The 21830-nt window shown below is 57.4% G+C and overlaps 1 protein-coding gene across 2 annotated transcripts in view; it reads right to left on the reverse strand.

Moving 5' to 3' along the window:
- Window positions 1-21830, reverse strand: part of Stk32b (serine/threonine kinase 32B) — a 274031-nt gene that overhangs the window by 44524 nt on the left and 207677 nt on the right. The window contains exons 5-6 of one of the 2 annotated variants that reach the window (XM_027938020.3): window positions 12360-12397; window positions 2287-2376 (exon numbers count right to left, since the gene is read on the reverse strand). In XM_027938020.3, the coding sequence (XP_027793821.1) occupies window positions 2287-2376; window positions 12360-12397 (128 nt within the window). The remainder of the gene's footprint in view (window positions 1-2286; window positions 2377-12359; window positions 12398-21830) is intronic. The other variant, XM_027938027.2, reaches the window with a different exon arrangement.

A 21830-nucleotide genomic window follows, 5' to 3' on the forward strand; every position in this document is an offset into this window, starting at 1 on the left:
CAACCCAGAACCTTGCCTCCCCCCTGCTGCCCCCTCAGCTCCCGGGTCCTGCCCATCGGATTTCTCTTGAATCTGAAGGCAGTGACCTCCTTGGTTGAATAGGCTCTGGATCCTTCTGGAAAGGGATTTCAGAAAGGTCATCGAGAAGGGAAGCTTTGCTGGAGTGGGCAAGCATCCACCCACGGCCGGGGTCTTCACAGGAGCCGCTAGTGAACGCGCACGTTGTCAGGCCCTTCTGCTGGAGGAGCCGCGTCCCGAAGGCCAGGCTGCAGCCGCGCTGCTGAGTGTGGGAGTCCACCAATGACGTCCACCGGGGCCAGTCACCCAACCTCTCTGAGCACCCCCCGCACCCCTCCCCCGTCTGCTCACCTCCTAAATGGGAATAAATAACCGTGCCAGCCTGGTGTTTGTGAACATCAAAGGAAGCGATCGGCTCCGTTCCCGACAGTTAACACTGTGACAAGCCGCCTGTGGCTTTGCCATGTTTTTACAATGTCATCTATTCATTTAATAAGATGAATGAAAACAGCTTAGCTTCTGAGATGACAGCACAGATTTGGAATCTCCAGATCTGCACTAAACGCAAAGCAAACAGCTATATCAAAACCCCTTGATGTATCTGCTTCAAAACCAGGTTGTCCCCAAATACAAAACACTGCAGTGACGAGTGACGTCTGTCAACAGGAAACAGAGAAGCCACGGAGCAGCAGCCGGTGGACCGAGGACAAAGAACCCCAGGCGGCCAGCAGGGTTCCCTGGGGCCTCAGTGGAGCTGGGGGAGCCAAGGGTCCCTGTGGGAGAGAGCTGGGGGACCGGCATCGGAGCAGCGGGCCCTGCGGACCAGGGAAGCCGGGGAGGGGAGCAGAGGCAGGCCTTAGCCGGCAGCTGCCTCAGGTCGGCCTCCTCACGGCCCATTCAGCCAGCAGAGTTCTCCTGAGCCACGTCATCTTCTAAAGTCCACAAGATGGCGTTTCACTTAGGAATGAGCAACAGGAAAGTATCAAACTCCACACAAAGTTATTGTAAGTGGAAGGAAAACGAAGAACAGAAGAACACACTCACAAGGCAAGTACCCAGAAAGAAGGGCCAGTAAAGCAGATCAAAAGTGCCATCCCTGCCGCTTCACCAGAGCTGAGTCAGGCGGTGTGTGGTTCCACCAACGGTCACACAAGAACCGGGCCGTCAAGCACCCTGGCCCCGTGCGGTCCCTTCCACAGAGCTGCACAGGTGACTTGCTTTGACCAACTGAAGTTCAGAAAATGTGACACAGCCATGCTGCTCAGCATGTGGGGATTATGTGCCTCATGTTGAAACTACTGCCGCTGTGACAGGAGGCCCACCCCAGCCCCTAAGAATGGGAGACCACATAGAGAGAGGCCCCTCCACCTGAACTGACCCCCAGTGGAACTGACCCTCCGCTGGGGCCAAGCACATGTGACAGATTGAGCCCAGCCAAAATGCAAACAGAGCACCCACCAACCAACAGAATGGTAGAAATGACACCCTGTTGTTTGTCCAAGCCTCTAAGTTTTAATGTGGTTTGTTGTGCAGGAATTGGTAGCTAATATAGGATTCAGAATCAACAACCACCAAAGACATTACACAAAATTAAGCAAGACATGAGAGTACAATACAAATCAGAAAAAAGTGCCTCAGAAATCAGTCAAGAGAACTCAGGAAACAAGAGACACAAAGGGAAAATCATTTCAGAAGGAAAAACATCATAGAAAGCACACAGAGAGACACACAGATGATGCCTTAAGGGAACCGTCACAATGAGGTCATTTTAGAAGAAACAGAGGAAGAGGCAAAAAGGTTTGAGAGAAAGTCACAAATATTGAAGATTGGCAAAGAAGAACCAGCGTTCAGATAAAAGGCACCCTGGCAAGGGGCACTACAGCCAGAGACCAGGCACCTACTGAAAACAACCCTTCCGTGACAAGTCCCCAGGGAAAACCCGCTGGAAATCACACACTGAAGGAGCACCGTGTACCGAGGCATGCAGACCCAGAACATAGCACAGGCGGTATTCTGCAATGCTCCTGGACTCCGATGAAAAAGGAGACATATGGTTTTGCTCCTACCTGGGCAGGCCAGAGCCGAGGCTTCTGGCTGAGTAGAAACTCCAGCAAACCCAGGGGCATGGGTCTTGCAGAGGGGACAGCTGGGGAAAGGCCCAGGGCTGGAGAGCGGGGCACACACTGGGAAGCTGGGGTCTGGCGTGGGGTGAGGAGGGCGTGGGGCAGCCGAGGAGAGGCAGGAAAGGCTTAGGTTGGGAGCACTCACCCATGTAGGGCTTGGTGCCAGCCATGGACGAGGCCTTCTCTGCTCCTCTCACCACCGTCGCTATGTTGAAGTCCGTGATGTGAACATGCCCTGCAGGAGCACAGATCACCCCAGTTAGCAAGAAAAACCCGGCTGCCCACCTGCGTCCTTGGGAGGTTTGTGGAAAACGTCAGGACTTCTGCTTAGAGACATGTTTTATCTGACCCTTCAACACTGCCATTCTGTGTGCAGGTCTTAGAATTTGGATTCATCTGTACAACATACATGTTACTGTGGATACCTAGATTGAGGACAGGAAAAAGGAACAATGGATTAAAAGTTGAGAGAGGCTGATCTCGAGAATGAAGACTCCTGGTAATCAGCCCAGAGTGTGGCAAGGCTGTGGCCCGGGGTCTGTGGATTGGCTGTGGCTGTGAAGGTGGAAGGGGCTTGTTCACTGGGGTCAGTGGGGTCCTTAGCACAGCCCAACTGGACTTAGCATGGAGGGGGCAGGGATAGGATCGCTTCCCGTCCAGTCTGAAGCCATGGCATCTGCTCAAGAAGCACAGCAAGGACGAGACAGGAAAGAAGAACGAGGACAGGGGACATGGGGTGAAGGTGGGGGGAGGAGAAGTAGGGAGGAAGTTCAACGCGCGAAAGAAAGGCAGCTCCCAGAGCCCCGAGTCCTAGATCTAAAGGCGGCCCACTGTCACATGGTGGGAGGATGGCTGCTCGGCCCTTCACCAGGCCTGAGGCCCCAGTGGGGGGCGTGGGATCTCAACGCGCAGCTGGGAGGGGTGGCATGCACCAAATGGACCTGGGGGGCCTGGAGGACACCTCCAAGAGATGGACACACTCCTCCTGGATCAGGTGCCCTGGGGTGTGCAGAGGGTCCCCGGGGACTGCCTGCGGGAGGGGAGTGCCCATGTGAGCAGCCACAGGGGACACAGAGCACCAGAGGTCTCCTGTGCCAGCTCCACACCTCAGGCCAAACCGCGAGCCCAGGAGTGTGCCCCAGCGGCTGGGTGGCTCCCTGGCCAGTGCCCCAGGGAGACACAGTGGTGAGCCGCTTATTCCGTGATGATCTCCAACTGCTCAGCACCTGTGGACAGAGTGGAAGCAACCAGCCAGGCCTCGGCAGGGACGGGTGCTTGCTCTCAGCGTCGTGATCCAGCCAAGGGAGGCTCAAAACCACTCCCCCGCCAGGGCCCTCTGTCCTGCACCCTCCTGCCCCTCACCACGAAGGCTGGCAAGTTCATGTTCCTGCTTGTGCTGTGGGGTGTGTGGAGGTGGGAGTGTTGGTCACTGCTGCGCCCCATGCCTGAGCAGCTCCATGCCTGGTGACACCCACCACCACTGTGATGTGATTTTGGAAACTTCACATAGGGTTTTTATTTGGTTTTCTTTCACTTCCCCCTTTCCTTCAAAAGTTTAGTATTTGCATTATGAACGTAATACTAGCTCATTATAATAAGTCAAAGAAACAGAACATGATTTTCAGTCCACTCTGATCCCTCCCCAGTGACTCTCCCCACCAGGCAATCACACTGATTGGGCTAGCTTCTCCATTAGTTTTCTGTTGGCTTAGGCACAGACATTGGGCCTTTGGTCAGCTCTTTCAATAATGAGTTCATGCTCCATGGGTCATTCTAAAAGCTACTTTTGCATTTAGCCATGTACCATGGATATCTTTCCACATTCATCTGCACAGGTCTATCTACGAGACCTACAATCCCTTACCCTTTGTATCTGCTCTCTGTTGCTATAACAAAATACCTGAAATGTGATAACTTATTTTTAAAAAGAGGTTCTTTTAGCTCATAGAAAGGAGGCTGAAAGACCACGTGTGTGTGGTCTCATTTCTTCAGCCTCTGGTGAGGGTCCTCTTGGCTGCATCATGACATATGGATGATATTAGGGCTGGAGCCCATGCAAAAGGGGAAGAGTGCCTAGTGCCACAGGAGGCCAGAGAGGGATGCAGGGGCCAGGCTCATTTTTATAACTTGTTCTTGTGAGGACTGACTCACTCCATGAGATCAGCACAAATCCTGAGAACAGTGGTCTAAGGACCTAAACCCTCCCAGGCTCCACTTGACAGGTTCCACCACCTCTTGCTGCCACCAGTCTGAAGCCTACTCACGAAGAAGGCGGAGCTTCAAGTGAGCAGGGCAGTGGCCTTGAAGCCTGATCAAACCCTGCCTGAGGCCAGGCCATGCCACTCCACTGGGCCAGCAAGGAGCCAGAGAGGGCAGAGGGAGTGCAAAAGGAGTTGGAAGGGGTGGGGTGTGGACTGCACAGGACAGGGCTCTGGGCTGTGGTGAGGACTGGGGCTTTCAGTCCACACAGGGGCTCTGCTCTGCTCTGTATCCTGAGTAGACCCCAGGACGGGGACAAGGACAAGCGCAGGGAACCCAGTGGCTCACTAGGGAGAGAAGACATGCAAACCCTCTCCAGTCGAAGCTGCTGTTCTTTAGGGCCACAGCTGGCACAGGATCAGACCTCATGGTGGCCCTCAGGACTCAAGGAGGAGGACGCGACCTGAGGATCCAGAGGGAGCCACCTGCCCAAGTTCCTGCAGCTGACGGCGTGGGATCCTGCGGGGTTTCCAGGACCCTCACTCCACAGAGCCCAGTCCAGGGCCCTCACCCGTGTCCTCCGGGCCCTCAGTCAGGGGGCCCTGCTGCAGCTGAGGCAGACCCGCTGGCACACACCCCGGAGTCTGCGCAGAGCGGTGACACCCTGTGTGACAGACGGCAGGATTCCATTTCTGCTTCCCCAGACGTGCTAATCGATGGGCCGTCACTCCCTGGTGCGTCCTCTGATGGTCGTGAAGATGTAGGAGGTGAAAATCAGTGTTGAAAAGCTTTCCTACGAGCGCCTTCTTGGGAGAATGGAAGTTCGACTGCAAAATGTGCAGGTGAGAACCGGGCTTCAAGTCATCTGCTTCTCATAAATGGAAAATATCCACGACTCAGAGGAAGGAGATGGGGGCGTCGCCAGGCCCGTTAGCGTGGTTCTAATGAGGGGATCAGCAATCAGTAATGAAGACAGCAGCCCCGCTCTGGGCTGTGCTCGGCTGAGTGCATGGGAAGCAGCTCACCGCCCAGCCTTGGGCACCACGTGGACGTGCTGGGCTTCGCCCGCTGCCTGGCAGACTCCCGATCATTCTCCAGACCTGCCCTGTGAGCCGCCCTTTATCTCCTGCTTCCGCTACCAGGAGCCTCGCAGAAACCCACAGGGGCTGGGGTTTCCGTGTCATAGTCAGTTTGGATGACGGTGATGGAGTGTCCCAGACAGGGCGTAAGCCACAAGCACAGCTGCTGGAGTTTAAACGGTGTCTTCCTAAATCACATGTCGGGATTCCATCCCCAGGGTGACAGCAGCAGGCACCCTCTCAGAGGCAGAGCAGCCCTCACCAGACACCCAACTACAGATGCTGAACCCTCCGTCACCTTGATCTTGGACTTTCCAGCCTCCAGAAGGGTCACACACGTCTATTATTTATGGACGGCCCAGTCCCAGATCTTTGGTCACAGCAGCAGGAACAAACCAAGATGCACGCCCTGCTGGTTTACAGGTGGCCTCTCCTTGCTCTGTGCTCCCACGGTGGCGAGAGTGCTGGTCCCTTTGTCATCGGATCAGGACAGCAATCCCACAACGGGTGTCACCTGTGACTTCATCCAAACCGTGTACCCCAACCCTCACCTTGGGGGTTGGGGTCTTGCCATATGAACTAGGGGACACATTCAACCCACTGCAGACCAGGTTAGGCCCCTCCTCTAGATGATCTTGCTCCCCTCAGTTGTCACCCATCCTAGTGTCCACTATTCTGTGTCAGTCAGCTCTGGCCTAGTCTGCAGAAGAGACTCTCTGAGTGTTTGTTGATTGACTGACTAACCACCAAATAACAGAGTGGGCACCAGAGGCCAGGAGGCAAACCCGTGCCTTCCTCCTCCTAGAGACGGACCACACTGCCACACACCAGTGCACTTTGTCTCTCCACCTTCACTGCTGTGGCAATGGCACGTTTTTAGCCTGACCTCAGACAGCAAGACTCAACCGCCCTGCCCAGGGTTTTTGTAACCGCCAGGCCAGGGTCAGGTTGGTGCCAGAGGGAGCTGGAACGCTGGCTGCCAAGAGCAGGACACCACGGGGCTGACTCGGAAGGCTCTGTGTCATTCCTCCCACTGTCCTCTGGGGGCACCTACTGCCTGTGTTGGGGAGGGGCCGGGCCTGCAGATGCTGAGCACCTGTGGCCACAGGTCATGGAACTAAAGAAGGAGGATGGGGACCAAAGTCCCACAACCCCCACAGTGGGGCTAGAACTGCTGATGTGCAAAACCACCACAATATTTCCCAGGTGACAGTGGCTTATGCCCTTATGCGCAGGCTGGTTCCGGGGCCTTCCCTACAGGACAAAGCACCCGGAGCTCTCCCAGGTGTGGCCACTTGCCACCGACTGAAGGCCACTGCAGCCTGGAGCCGCTCTTGCCTGGGGCTTAAAGGGTCACTGCAGGAGGAGATGCCTGGGGACAGTCGGCTCTGCAGGGCGGGTCTTGTTTAGTTGCTGTGACACCTTTTAGTCTTGTCCTCTGGAGTCACTTTGGTGGGTGCCACACCTGCCTGGACGTTCCTGGGTGTGGGTGTAGAGAGGGGCCCGCGGCCGAGGCGGAGCAGGTGTGACGGGCGGAAGGCAGTCCACAGGCGGCTTCTCCTTCCCAGGAGTTTCACCCAACTTGGTCTGTCGCCGTCTCTGCTGGCCTATGGGATCCACATTAGGCCAGAGCCAGAGGTCAGAGAGGTGCTGCTGAGCCAGGGGCTGAGGTTTGGGAGGGGCACTCTCATCCTGCACTGTTCCAGCCCCTCCCCTGGATGCCCTGGGACTCCGTGAAGCTCTGCCTTTCCATCCAGTGGAGCTGAGGGCCGCTGGAAACCCTGGCCCCAAGGCTTTGGGAGAGTGCACTTGGTTTCCATAAACTCTTCTCCACTCCGTGGCTCTCCGGGTAACGTTGCCGGATTTCTGCACTGGTCAGGTCTCACGGCTGACCACGTCTCTGTTGGCTCTTCCTAAACCATGACCCCGGGTCCCAGGTTCTATGATGAACTCCAGGGAGTTTAGACCACGGCCCTCTCCGCTCAGGAGTTCAGGAGTAACCCAATTCTCTCACTTGGCTCCACGGGGTTCCTCTTGGGGGAGCACAGACTCCTCCCCAGGTCCTGAGGGGCGGGCGGGGAGCCCCTTCTGGCTCTCACACAGATCCGGCCTTCCTCAGCAAAGAAGGGGACGTCTTGGCCTCTGTGTGCCACGTTCTTGTTTTCTTATTTGTCAAAATCCCACGTGGAGAAGATGGGGTGTCGCGGCTTGAGCTTTGCGCCTCTCTCCATGTACTGAGATCTGAGCCCCCAGGACCTCAGCATGTGACCTTGTTTGGAAACCGTGTCCTTCAGGTGTCATCAGTCATGATGAGGCTGTGCTGGAACAGACTGGGCTCCCACCTGACCCACGTCCTGATAGGGAATCAGGACTCAGACATGCACACGGGGGACATTGTGTGAGGACTGGACCAGTCGCTGCCTGCCCAGAAGCCACCAGGAGAGGGACCTGGAGCATGGCCCTGTCCTCACTTTGTGGACTCCCAGGCCCTAGACCTGTGAGACGGCACTTCTGTGGCCTAAGTCTCTCTGTTTGTGGGACTTTATTATGGCCGCTCTAGAAAGTACAGGGGCTGTTAATTGGTGGCCTCAGTCTCATGCACCAGGTCTTTAGGACCCCAAGACCCTCCCCTTCACCACCGTCAAGCAGAAACCTCCTGTCCACAGCCTCCAGCCCTCCCAAGGGCACCTTGAGCAGTTCGAAACCATCCCTGGGCTTTGTCCCCAGACTCCCCAAGCCCCTTCTAGAGTGATGGCGTCCACTGTTGGCTGCCCAGACTGAGCCCCACACCTCTGCCCCTTGCTTGCCTGGGGCCCCACCTCCTTCTCGGCTGCCCCGTCCCTGCCTCTGAGCGCCGTGAACAACACCTGCCCAAATTTTGGAATTCCTGGAGTCTCGCCTCCTGGCATGCAGGGGAGAGCCCAGGAAATGTTTTGACAAGGGAGGAGGGTGTCCAGCTGCTCTGTGACACGGCTGCTGTCACCAGGTGCGGAAGAGCCAGGCCGGGCTCCTGATCTCCACTGTGTACTCCCAGTCCATGCGAAGAGCGGGTCCTTCTGAAGTGCTGGCCCCCAAGATGCTCCCTGGACCCCCTTCATGGCCCTGGTCGAAGGTGGGCGTGCCCTCCTCCCGGAAGCCCTCCCTGGCCACTCCGTGGCCTCTGCCTTCTGCTTCCCTAGCCCAGCCCTGGCCCTGCAGGGTCACGTTGGCAGTTTGGGTTTCTGCCCCCCGCCCCCAGTCCTGGTCACACTAGGACACCTGGAACTGTAGTAAGTCCCACTGCTCAGCACCGTTCTGCAGGTTGGCTTGGCGTGCTCTTGAATGCTCCTTGGTGACGGCAGCGGGGACAGGACTGCCGCCCCAGGACTCAAGGTCTGTGGCCAGAGCTGGTCATCCTTTGGTCCCCAGCTCAGCACCTGGGCTGTGGCAGGTCTGCATGACGAAGGAGCCACCTTCCCGAGTGTGGAAGGAGATGAGGATCATGTCCCCTTGTTGTCATCAGTGAACGTTGAATCGGGGCCCTCGGTGACACCACAGGGCACAATGTGCGAGCTTCCCTTCCGGCTCTGGCTCCCCTCTCCATCCCTCTTGGGGAAGTTCAGCTGCCCCTGTGAAAGGGACTCACGCACCCCTCGAGCCCACGGCCCCTTACATTTCCACGGTGGCTTCTGTTGGTCTCAGTGGTAAGTGACAGTGTTGGCTACCTCACCACTCTCTGGGTCACCCCTGGGGCCAGGCCATGCTGCAGTGACCCCCCTTGACTCTGGTTTGGCCAGCGACTTGCTCTGCCCACTGGGATGCTGGCTGACATGACACGCGCAGAGGCCTGGGGGACTGGGCAGTCCCTGCTCTTGCTCTCCTGCAGCCGTGAGGGGGCCAGGTGGGGTGAGCCTGCCAGAGCGTGGGCCGGGAGGGTCCGGGGTGAGCTGCGTGGTCACGCGCGGGCCAGCGTGATGATCAGCTGGCTGCCAGTGGCCCTCAGTGCTGGGGACCCAGACGGGACCAGCCAGCTGGGCATGGGGCACCTTCACCCCGCAGCCTGCAAGCAACCGCTTCCCGAGCTTCCCGCTGCAGCGCGGGGGTCACTTACTGCCAGCTTCACGATGCCAGCGGGAAACAGCCGCTCTTCTCCTCCCCCTGCACCTCAGACCACCTGCTGCCTTGGGCCCTTTGCCCTCCTGGGCTCCCCAGACCCCCTGCTCCACCCCACCTGACGCACGGTCTCTGCTGCTGCTTCAGAGGCCGCCAATCCCGGGGCGAATGGAGGGCGGGTTCTGAGACCCGAGACCCACACGGAAGGTCGGGCCGCAGAGCAGACAGGGCAACAGGAGGCTGCTGGGTGCGTGGGTTTTGTGTGACAGCAGATCTGCGCGTCACTGACAAAAAGTCAACACATGTGTTCAGTGATGTCCAGACGTCACTGGCAACACCGCTGACCAATTCGTTCTCTGAGATGGCTCTTAGTGACAGCAGTGAGGGACTCCTTAAATAGCAACGCTGAGCTCCCCTTTGCCAGTGGCTTGGTGATGCGGTTTATCAGAGGTGAGGTGGGTGTCACCACAGTGTGGCCTGTGCCCACCGTGGAACACGCAGGCTGTGGCTCCTCGTTGCGTGCGCTATTGAGCACTGCTGTTATGAAGGCAGAGGCTCAGGAGTGTGAGGTCCATAAATAGAACTCACGAAATCGACGGCCAGGGATGCATATGACTAAATTCTTGCCCGAGATCTACAAAAGGCGCCAACGTTTTCCTTGGGGACAGCAGGGTGGAAGCCAATGTGGGTTTTCACCTGGCCTCAGAGCCCAGGTGTCCCCTTAGCTGGGGGGTCATCACCACTGCCCCTGCTTCTGTGGTGTGAGCTCAGCTGCCCTGAACAGAGAGAGGGGCAGGAAGAGGACAGGGACACCCGACCTGAGCGCTTCTGCTCTGGGTGCTGTGAAGGCCAGCCTCACTGCCTCCCTTTAGACCTTCCTCACCTGCGAGGGTGTCCACTGCTTCTGCTTTGCAGCTGGGAGGGTGGAGGTTCAGGGGCACAGCCACTGCCCAAGGGCACACAGCTGTCTGGGCTGAGGACTGGCTGGGGCTCAGGGGCGCGGCCACCTGCCCAAGGGCACACAGCTGACTGGGCTGAGGACTGGCTGAGGCTCAGGGGCACAGCCACCTGCCCAAGGGCACACAGCTGTCTGGGGATGAGAACTGGCTGGGACTCAGGGGCGCGGCCACCTGCCCAAGGGCACACAGCTGACTGGGCTGAGGATTCTGGCTTTTGGGTACAAACTGGGGACCTGGGTTTTGCTTGCTCTGCAGTCTTGATTTGGGCTTCAGCTCTGCCCGGGGTCCCTGGCATCTTGAGGCAGTTGCTGACCCCTCAGGGGCCTGAGCATTCAACCCCTGCCCCAGAGTGCTCGGCTGGTTTCTGTGGCTGGAAGATTCAACCCCCCCCCCCCACTCCTGCACCCTGGTGCCAGTGTGAATGTGCCCCTCGAATCTCATGTGTTGGACACTCAATCCCAAATTCATGTTACTGGCACTTGGAGGTGGGGCCTTTGGGATATGATTAGAGAATGTCATGAAGGTGAGGCCCCAAGGTGGCTTTAGTGGCTTCACAAGTAGAGGAAGAGATCCCAGCTGACAGACTTGCTGTGTTTCACCATGTGCCAGGTTAGATGCAGCTTGGGGCCCTCACCAGATGTCAAGAAGATGCTGGCACCATGCACTTGGACTTCCCAGCCTCTAGAACCATGAGCTAAGCAGACCTCTGTTCTTATAGATCACCTTGTCTCCAGCATTTTGTTATAGCAACTGAAAACGTACTAAGACAAAGGGAACGTGCACTATGGGAAGGGACACCCCAAGCCACATGTCAGTTCATGGAAAGTTCTAGAGGAGCTTCCAGAGAAAGCTAGGGTCTTATCCTGCAGGGGTGGGAAAGGGACAGGAGGAGCTGAGTAGAAGAGGTGACAGACTTGTCCCTGAGTGAGTGCCTCAACAGCCCTGGAAGAATCCTGCTCCCCACTCCAGCCCATGCTGCGAGAGGCCTGGAGTGCTAAGCCCCTGCAGCCACGCCAGGGATTTTGAGTTGAGGCTACAGTGATGGTTGGCGGCAAAGCTGCCGCTGGTCCCCAGTGTGGCCGCTTGTCTGTCTGCTGGGCGTCTTGGGCCATGCTCTTGACCTGTGGTTCTCAGACCTCACCAAGTGTCACGGCCCAGACTGCTGACCTTGACAGAGGCCCAGGCTCCCCGAGGACAGGGCTGGCCCTGGGTGTCTACAAAGTCCCACAGGTGAGCCAGGTGGGTGAGCCGCTGACCTGGTGGCTTGCTGCTCCAGATGTGGCCTGTGGACCTGCAATGTGGGCCTTGCCTGGAGCTGCAGAATGCAGAACCTAGCCCCCAGCTCAGGCCTCCTCAGCCAACCTAGGAGGGACCAGGATCGCAGGCACAAGGGAACTTGGAAGTCCCGACAGCCAAAGGGGACAGCCTAGGGGATCAGGGACCGTCTAGGGGACTCTCCACACCCAGCTCTGGCTTGCCGACACACTCCATTGTGTCCCATTCCCATGGCAACCCCAGAGGGGCACTTTTTTCTATTTTACAGAAGATGACACTGAGGGTCAGAGAGGTGAGTGACTTCTGAGTCACAGGTCCATGGATGGGGACTGGGATTGGAAACCCAGAGGTCCCATGCTGGTCCCCACTGCACCCCGTCACCCTTAAGCCAGAATATGATCAGCAATGACTTCAGAGCCAACTTCCCAATGATTTCAGCTTAACTCACCGTGGCAGGACCTAGACAAAAAATGACACCAACGATCATCCACCAGGAAGGAGACCAGACAGGGTTTCCTCGTCGACCCTAAAGTCCAGCCCCCAGGACAGGACCCCTATGTCCTAGTGCCCCAAGCCTTCCCCCGAGAGTCCCTGCAAAGAGCCCGCGGGCTTACCGTGCTCGTCCAGCAGGATGTTGTCTGGCTTGATGTCCCTGGAAAAGAAAACAGAGCGGCTGGCAGTGTGTTCCTGGGGCCCGCTGAGAAGCGTCACAGACTGCGGGGCAGAGGTGACAACACCCTGTGTGCTCGTCCCTCCCCGCACAAGGCCTCAGAGGGGGCGGGTGTGACCGGCAAGGGGCCCTGTCCTCCTTCCTTCTCCTCTGGAGTGGCTAGCAGGTGGAAAATGTATCCCTCAGTGTCACTAACGGGCGGCCTCCTGCCCCACCTCCACGGTCATAGGAACCCCGGATGCGGACATTTAGATGTCAGTCTTCCCCGTCACCCTGGACTGCAGAGTGGTAGGTCGTCTGCGTCCGCCCTGCGGGCGCCACTGCCTGGCTGACCCTCCTGGGTAGCAAAGAGCCTCGCGCAGCTCAGCCAGGGCTGGGGATCTGGAAGTTCTGCGCTACGTCCTCATCAGAGCAAAGGCCCCCGGCTCCAGCTGGCTCTCCACAGCCAGGGCCTTGCTCCTGCGCTCTGTCCCTGGCACGGCTGGGTCACTGTGAGCACAAGGAAACCCCGGCGGGCACCGCGGGAGAGTGGACCTGAGGCACCAGCTCCGACGTCCCACTCATCGCTAACGGCACGAGCCTGCTGACGCTCGCAGGGACCCAGAGTGGACAGACACGCGCCCCACGCGGGCTTGAGGTCAGGAGACGAGGCCCACGACCGCTCTCTCCACATAACGAGCAGTCGCTCCTGCGCTGCTCAGGTATCAATCCCACCGACACTCACGGAGGTCATGTGTGACAGGCTGTGCCACGTCACACAGGCGTGGACCCAGTCAGCAAACGCTGCTCCCACCCGGGGGGCTCCCAGCAGGTTCTCTCAAGCAGGCGTGAGAGGAGGGGAGACGAGGCGTGTGTCCTGATGTCCACACGCAGCTGAGGCTGGGGCTCCTCCCACGGCGTCCTGGGGCTGGCGCGGCCCGGCTGGGCATGGGAGCCAGGCAGGAGGGGGCTGAGGTCCAGGGCACACAGACCACAAAACCCCCAGGAGGCCACGGCCCAGAGACAGCGTCACGCCAGGACAGAGGTGGGGTGCGTGGGACGACAGACCCCAGCTGTGGCCAGGTGTGCGCGGGGCTGAATAGTGTCCCCCACTCCCGTCCCCCCCCTCAGAACACCACCTTCTCTGGAAATGGGACCTTCTGGATGTGATTAGTCAAGAATGTCAAGAGGACACTCTCCTGGATGTAGGGCCACCCCAAATCCAGTGACCTGGGTCTTTACAGGGGAAGGAGACAGGGGTTTGGACACACAGAGGAGATATGGGGCAGACCCTGGGGTGACACAGCCACAAGTCAAGGAGGCCCGGGGCCAGCAGTGGCAGGAGGCCAGGGGAACCTCCCGTGGGCCTGTGGAGGAAGCACGGGCCTGATGAGTGTGTGTGTGTGTGTGCGTGTGTATGTGTGTGTGAGTGTGTGTGTGAGTGTGTGTGTGAGTGTGTGCGTGTATGTGTGCATGGGCGTGTGTATGTGTGTGTGTGTGTGTGTGTATGTGCGTGTGTGTATGTGTGTATGTGGATGTATATGTGTGTGTATGTATGTGTGTGTGTGTATGTGTGTATCTGCATGTGTGCATGTGTGTATATGTGTACGTGTGTGTGCGTGTATGTGCGTGTGTGTGTGTGTGTGTGTGTGTGTATTTTTTGGTACTGGGGATCTACCTCAGGGGTGCTTTACTACTGAGCTGCATCCCGAGCCCTTTTTCCTTTCTATTTTGAGACAGGGCCTCACTAAGGGCTGAGGACAGCCTCAAACTTGTCATCCTCCTTCCCCAGCCTTCCGAGTAACTGGGGTGATAGGAACGAGCCACAGCACCGGGCAGTTCAGGTTATTGTAAATACCAATGTTGTGGTCATTGGCTGTGACGGCTGCAGGAAGCCAGCCGTGGAAGGAGAGGGGGCCACACCTCGAGAGGTAGCCAGGGCACCCACTCACCACAGAATAACTTTAGACAGGGCCACCACCCCTCCAAGCCCCCACCCCCCGCTGATGGCATCTAGTCCATGAGGATCGGGGGACAGACACAACCAGCGTGGTCACCAGACCCCAGACTCCAAGGAAAGGAGCTGTCCTGTCTGGGGGCCCAGCATAGGCACTGGCTCCCTGGTTCTGACCACGCTCACCCAGCCCCGCTGCCTGCTGTGCAAGTCCTGCCTCTCTGCCTCCTTTGCTGAGTGCAATAAGTGTCTGGATCATGGCCGGTTCCTTCTACCGCACTCTCAGCCCAGAGCAGAGTCTCAAGCATTTATGGGTGGCCCTCGGTAGCTACCAGGGACAAAGAATAAGACACACCTGGCCCAATGGACCTGGTGTCTTGGTGGGCTAGGGGCAGGACAGAGAGCATGTGAATAAGTGTCAAGCAGGCAAGTTGGGACAAGTGCTTTGAAGAAACGGGACACAGCTCTGGAAGAGTCCTACAGGGGGCCTGACTTCTGGTGCGCAGCCAGGGAAGCCTCTCAGGAGGGGTGGCACAGAGCTGGCATGCCAGAGCAGGGGAGGCTGGCTCTGCACGGTACAGGGGGCAGGTCTGGTTTTGCAGACGAGGTTGGGGGTGGTGAGGAGAGACTGTTGCACGGTGACAAGCTTCTGGCCCATGGAGTATGGCCGAGGTGAAGGGAGGCACTCCCTGATCTGGTTGTCACATGGCAAAGTGACGAGTCCTGCCCCTGATTATGCTAGCCAGTGCAGACTGGGTGAGGACCGCCTTCCTGGCTTGGGATGGAAGCTGCCAGGTGGGAGTGGGCCGTAGGCAGGACATGCAGCTGCCCCCAGGAGTCAGGTAGCCTCTGGCCAGTGAGTAGAAGGAGAATGGGGACCTCGGGCCTCCAGCCATAGGGACAGAGCTCTGCCCGCCACCGTGAGAGCTGGGAGAGGATGCTGACCTCCAGGGAAGAATGCAGCCCAGGGCCAGGGGCTTGCAGTCCCCTGAGTCCAGAAGCAAAGGAGCTGGAGAGCTGGCGGCACCCTGGCCCGTGGCTGGAGAGGAAGAGCGTGGGTAGTTAAGCCACCAAGTTGGTGTGGACTGGCGAGGCAGACGCAGCACCCTAGCCGAGACCCTGTGGTCTCCGAGCCTCATCTTCCTTGTCTGGGAAACGGTGGTGACAGCAGCCACCTTGGTGCAGTTGAGTGTAGGAACCCAGAGCAGCGGTGCCGCAGGTCCAAGTGCCGAGGGTGACACGGGGCCGCGAGAGGTTCTCCTTAAAGGAGAGAGCTCTGGGGACAAGTCTCCAAGTTTGAGCAAGATGAATTCGGTTGCTTTTCCATGAGACTCATGGGGCAGAGCCGTGCGGAAGAGGCCGCGGGTCCGAGGCACTGGGAATCTAATAAGCAGAGCGTTTTATGGCAGAGCATCTTATCAGAGCCGCGCTCAGCGGCTGCAGGGCCGTTTCCACCAGGCCTATTTTTCACATTGATTGTATCTCAGCTCCAAAGCGGCCTCCTGTTGAAAATGGGCTCCTACATCCAGAAAGGGCATTGGAAGACGGTGTGGATGGGGACGGATGGGACGATGTTTTCTGAGGCCAAACTCATAAATTCAGAGCTGGCAAAATGACACTGTGACAGAAAGCATGCATGAGAGGCTACGCAACCCTGCTCTCGAATTATCCCCGGCCCTCAGATAAAACGCGCCGTCAAATGTCAGCCAGGCCATTTTACAGCCACAGGGACGTGGCCGTGATCCAGCAGAGCCCATGCCCAGGCTGCCACGGAGGGTCGCGAGGACGCTCCTGCCCGCACCCCTGCGCGGAGCCTCTGAGGGTGCCTGCTGCCATCTTGCCCAGCAGCAAAGGCAAGAGCAGCCCAGTGGAGAAAGGGCTGGGCTGGTGCAGTGGACACCTGGGTCCGTTTCACCCAGTGCAGGGGACGCACTGTCGGTGTGCATGGGTGGCCGGGAGGTGCCGACAGACGCAAGAGACCAGTCCCCAGCCTGCCTCTTGCTAGCCGTGGAGACGTGAGCCCACGGGCCACCCTGAGCCTCGGTCCCCCCAGCTGTATGCTGGGTGGTTACACCTGCTCCACGTGGTTCAACGAGGATTTGGAGAGCTGGTCCCCATGGGAGGGACCGGAGCAGGGTGGCACAGGGAGGCAGACCTGCTGCTGCCATAGAGCAGGGCCAAGGCTGCCAGGGCTGAGGCCCAGCCCACAGAGCAGGCGCTGGGAAGGGGACGGGAGGCCGTTACAGGGAGTGACCTTGGCCGCCGACCCCTGGCTTGGCCAGCACTGATGGGGTAAGCTGACGGGGGGCAGGCGGCTGAGGAGCTGGGCTCTGACGTTGGACTCCATTGGCAGGGATCCAGCTTGTGGAATCAGTAACAAGAACGTGGACGCATGGCTACTCACTGAATGCCCTCCTTTCTCCTGCTTCCTGTGGCGGCAGGGCTGTCACGGACCTCACCCGGGCACCAAGCCTCATGTCAGTGGCAGGGCTGGCGAGGTTGACAGCTGTCCTGGCCAGTGTGCACTGAAGCCCAGTCTGTGGATTTAACAACGTGTGCAGGGTACAGGGCTGGGGACCGTGGGGGCATTTTACACGTCACTTCACTCAGTGCTGACACAGCTCCCCGAGGCAGCCGTAAGAAAGAACCTTCAGAGAGGGTCAACAGTGTGCCAGGCTCCCTGTGACTCTCCAGAGACCAGACGTCAGCAGAGGCGAGGCAGTTCTCCAGATCTGTGCTCTCAGGCTGGGGTGTGGGCCTGGAAGGGAACTAGGGATCTCGAGGCCTAAAGCCAGCAGCACTGATTCAAGGAGACACGTACAACAGATACTTCATTTAAAAATGACATTATTTGCATTTCTGAGTGCTTTTTATCTGGTACAGAAAACCTGACAAATAAGGCTGCAATTTCTCTTTTAACATGACCCAAATGGCCTCCCAAAGCCGAACTTGGCCCTGTCCCTCCTCTACCTAAATCCCCTTACGGTCTCTGTTGCCTACAGCACTGGTGGGCAGGCCCCGGGATTCTGTGTTCCAATATGACCTCAGAAATGAAAAGGGAACAATGAACCAACCTAGATGCCCTTCAATAGATGAATGGATTAAAAATGTGGCATTTATACACAGTGGAATATTACTCAGCACTAAAAATTAATAAAATCATGGCATTTGCAGGCAAATGGATGGCATTAGAGCAGATTATGCTAAGTGAAGTTAGCCAATCCCTAAAAAACAAATGCCGAATGTCTTCTCTGATATAAGGGGGGTGACTCAAAATGGGATAGGGAGGAAGAGCATGAGAAGAAGACTACCACTAAATAGGGAAGAGAGGTGGGAGGGAAAAAGAGGGAGAAGGGGTGTTGCACGGAAGATGGAAGGAGAAAAAGAAAAAAAAAGTGTGTCACATTAGATTGGATAGAGAGAAAGGATGGGAGAGAGGGGAGGAGTAGGGAGGATAGGAAGGGCAGCAGAATAGCTGGGAACAGCCGCCGGCTCTGTCATGGTCTGTGAATGAAGCAGTCACGGCTGTGCCAAGGGTGAGAAGCAAACTTCAGAGGCACACGGGGCCTGCTACGGAAGCTCTGCCTCACGGGAAGGCCCATGCTGCCACTCAATCTCCCTCTGGCTCTATCCTTGAGGCCGAGCCATGCTCAGGGCTGGCTGCTTTCCTCCTGCCGAGAACACACACCAGCATGGTGGGCGCTGTGCCCTCCCTGGGGCAGTCAGCTTGTTGTTCCCAGGTGCATCTCATGGAGATCTGGGAGCCTTCAGGATTCACACACATGTCCGGGACACACTGGGTCAGGGGATTCCTCCGTGCAGGAGTGGGCCCAGCAAGACACCTCCCGAGGCACAACGAGGGGTCACGTTCCCAACCAGCTCAGACTGCATCGGTTTCCCCAGTCGGTTCTTAGAAAGCTGAATGGCGAAGGTCTGTCCAGAGCTGCCTGCTCACCAGAGGGCAAGGTCCTACAGACAGAGCCAGCGCAGCAGCCCTGGAAAGCCCAAGCAAGTGGGAGGGAAGTGCCCCAGGGCTCCACAGGGACGGCAAGACAGCCTGTGGGGACTGATGAGGTTTTAAAGGCAAGAACACAAACAACCACTGAAATCCTCACTCACTGAGCTGTGCAGGGCTCCGAGTTCCTCATCTGTGAAACAGGGATTCAGTGAGCTAACGTACTGAAGGAACCTAGCCCAGGTCCTAACGGGGGAGGGCCCCAATGCTTCTCCACTCTGTGCCACCCCCACTTAGCAGGAGGTTGGAAGGATCAGGATGTGGAAGAAAGGAGGACAGACAAGCTGACTCCCAAGTGGCTGTGCCTGTGTCTCACCTTCGTGCAGTTTTATCACCCACAAAGCCCTTCCTGTCCTGCAGGTCACTGAACCTACCTGCCAGGCTCAGAAAACCAGCCCTGTCTGCTTTGTATGAGGGAAGAAGCTAGAGGCTTTCCCTCGGGCCCAGGTGAACAACGGCCGCAGCAGGATTTGAACCTGGCTCCCATCTAGTGCTATCCTTTCCCAGCCTCTGGGTGGGGCAGAGACATTGGGCAGCAGAGCCACTTGACTGACCACAAACACATCGCCATCCTCGTGCCTGTGAGCTCCCTCCTGCAGCTGACCTGGCCCGTCTCCACCAGGCCAGCCCTCTGCACCTGCCAGCTCTCGGCATGGTGTCACTGCCTCTGAGAAGTTCCCCCGGAAGCCCTGGGGACCAGGTCGCTGTCTGCGTTTTCCTATTTGTGGCTGCAGGGAGGACCACATGGGTATCTGTGCCAGAGTGATTATGTCGTTCATGTTTCCTCTCCCAGTAGGAGCTGAGTCCACTGGAGCATGGCCCACAGCTGGCCCTGCAGGCCTGGCACGAAGCCCGATACACAGTAGGTGCTCAGCAGCAGTTGGAGACATTACTGACTCTGTCACTAATCAGGAGGCACCAGGTGGACCCTGACTGAACTGCATGACATCTCAGTCCGCGGGTCCTGAGAAAGACCCAGGCGTATGTGCACGTGCCAGTTAGCCTCAGGTCCCTGCTTGGGGCTCAGGCCGCTGGTCCAGACAGGGGACCCCACACTCCCTGCCGGGGCAGCTACTCACAGGCTGGCGTTCCCCAGACCCCGCCCCCCTCCATTTTACTTCCCTGGCTTTGGGCAGCGGGGGAGTCGCCAGGGAGACTCGGGACCCTTTCCTCTGGCCCAGCAGCAGGTCCTGGCTGCACCTCGGGGCTGCTGTGGCTCTTCCCCAGCACCCCACTTCTGGGAAGATGCCAGAGGAGGCCCCGTTCCCACTGAGACAAGCGCTGGTGAGAGGTCAAGTTTGTTCCTATCTACGCGTGAGAGAGGTTCCTACTGGAGTCTGAGCGCATGTGGCAGGGAGCCCCGAGGGCTGGAGCTCTTCAGGGTACCCAGCGCACAGCCATTGACACTCACCCCGTGCCAGCCAGCTCGGGTTGGAAAGCGCTCCCTGAAAGTCTGTGTGTTGGAAACCTCAGGCCCAGCTCATGTGCTGATGGTACTGGGATGGGGCCCATTAGGATTGAATGAGATCGTGAGGGAGGAGCCCCCAGGATGGGACCAGACCATGTGACACCCTGTGCCACTGTAGGAGGCAGCAACAAGGCCTCCTAACAGATGCCAGCAACTCCACACTGGACTAGCCCACGGAACCTGTGAGCTAAACAAACCCTTATTCTTTATAAATCATCCAATCTACTGCATTCAGTTGTAGTAACAGAAAATACACTAAGACCTGGTGCCTGAGTTGGCTCACAATGAAAGGCTGTAAGCCCTGGCTGATTCCGGGGAGGGTTCTTAATCTCTAGCCCCAGCATGAGGCATAGCCTCATTAAGCCACGGGGCTTCAGTGGCTGGCCTGGCCCCTTCGGGAAACAGGCAGGATGGCTGTGTCTTATCTGCTGAGTCCTTCGGGCTCCTGTGGGGCCAGGCACATTCAATTTGATTGGCATGATGGGGGTGGGAGATAATCACCTTGTGACTCACAGCCTGAGGACACTGGTGTGGGAGTGGGGCACAGCAGGTGCAGATTAGCCAGAAAAGAAACAAGCAAATGCCCCCAACACATGCCCACTCACCCGTGGTGGCCTCGGGACCCAGGGTGCCCCCCACAAGGAGGGATGTCCCTGCTTTGATTTTACTAGGAATGCAGAGTCTGTGTCGAGACATTAATATTTTAAGAGCTGCTATTTTTAGGGCTCAGGCTCTCTGTAAAGATCTCCCAGGGGGACATGCTGCCAAGATGCATAAGTCACAGAGCCCCAGACAGCCCACGTGAGGAGGGAACTCAACTCCATCTGGAAGGAGCCATCCCTGGGCTGGCAGCCTCTCTGGGCCTGGGTCTCCTCACCTGGGCGGTGGGCTAATTGTGTCCACCCCTCTCTGGGGGCTGTTGTGAGAATCAAGTGCAATGATGCATAGAAAACAGTTCGTCCAGCCTTGGTCTAATAAATGCATCCAACATTTAAGAATGCTTAATTCCCAAGTCAGGAAGCCCCCCCAGGGTCCCAAGGAGAGCAGCAGACTGAGGCCGGTGGAAAGGCATGTGGCTTTTCTGCCAGGTGTTGAGATTCAGCTTCATGGATGACACAGAGCAGGACCTGGGGACCCTCTCACAGCTCCCTTCACTCCTTGCCCCACAGCCCAGAGGGAAGGAGCCAGGAGCCCCTGCAGGAAGGAGGATGGTCCTACAGTTGACACATGGCTCCTTTGTGGGTGCTGTTCATGGGCATCACCTGTTCTTACATCAATCCTGTGTGCCGTCACCCCCACCTTATAGAGGAAGAATCATTCCCATCATCAAGAACACGAATAACAATGAATTGGGTGAGGCCGTGGGGACAGGCACACTTACACGTTGTTGGTGGGACTGGAAATCAGTGCGACCACTTTGGGAAGCAGTGTGGAGATCCCTCAAGAGACTAGGAATGGGACCTCCACACGAGGTCCAAAAGACCTAAAGTCTGCACTCCACAGGGACACGGCACATCAGTAGTTATGGTAGCTCAACTCCCAATAGCCAAGTTATGGAACCAGCCCGGGGCCCGTCCACAGGGGAATGGATAAGTAAAATGGGGTCTGTAGACCCATGGAGTTTTACTCGGCAATAGAGAAGGATAAAATGAAGTCATTTGCTGTTAAATATCTGGAACTGTAGAGCCTCATGCTGAGTGAAACAAGGCGGACTCAGAAAGTTGAGGGTTGGATGCTTTCTGTTCTATGTGAGAGACAGAGAGAGGGGAAGGGAATAAGAACGGGGATCCCATAAAAACAGAGAGCACAAGAGCAGAGGAAGGGGAGCCAGGGGGAGGGGGGGTGGGCAGGGGAGGCACCGGGGACAAAACCCACAGATTATGCTGTGTGCATGAGTGACGTATTACAGTGGGTCCTGCTTATATGTATATCACTATAATACACTAGCTAAAGTGACAATGATGATAATAATAGCAATAATGGAAGGGAGGTCACTAGA

This window comes from Marmota flaviventris, chromosome 7 (genome assembly GCF_047511675.1).
Source record: "Marmota flaviventris isolate mMarFla1 chromosome 7, mMarFla1.hap1, whole genome shotgun sequence".
NCBI classification, from domain to species: domain Eukaryota; kingdom Metazoa; phylum Chordata; class Mammalia; order Rodentia; family Sciuridae; genus Marmota; species Marmota flaviventris.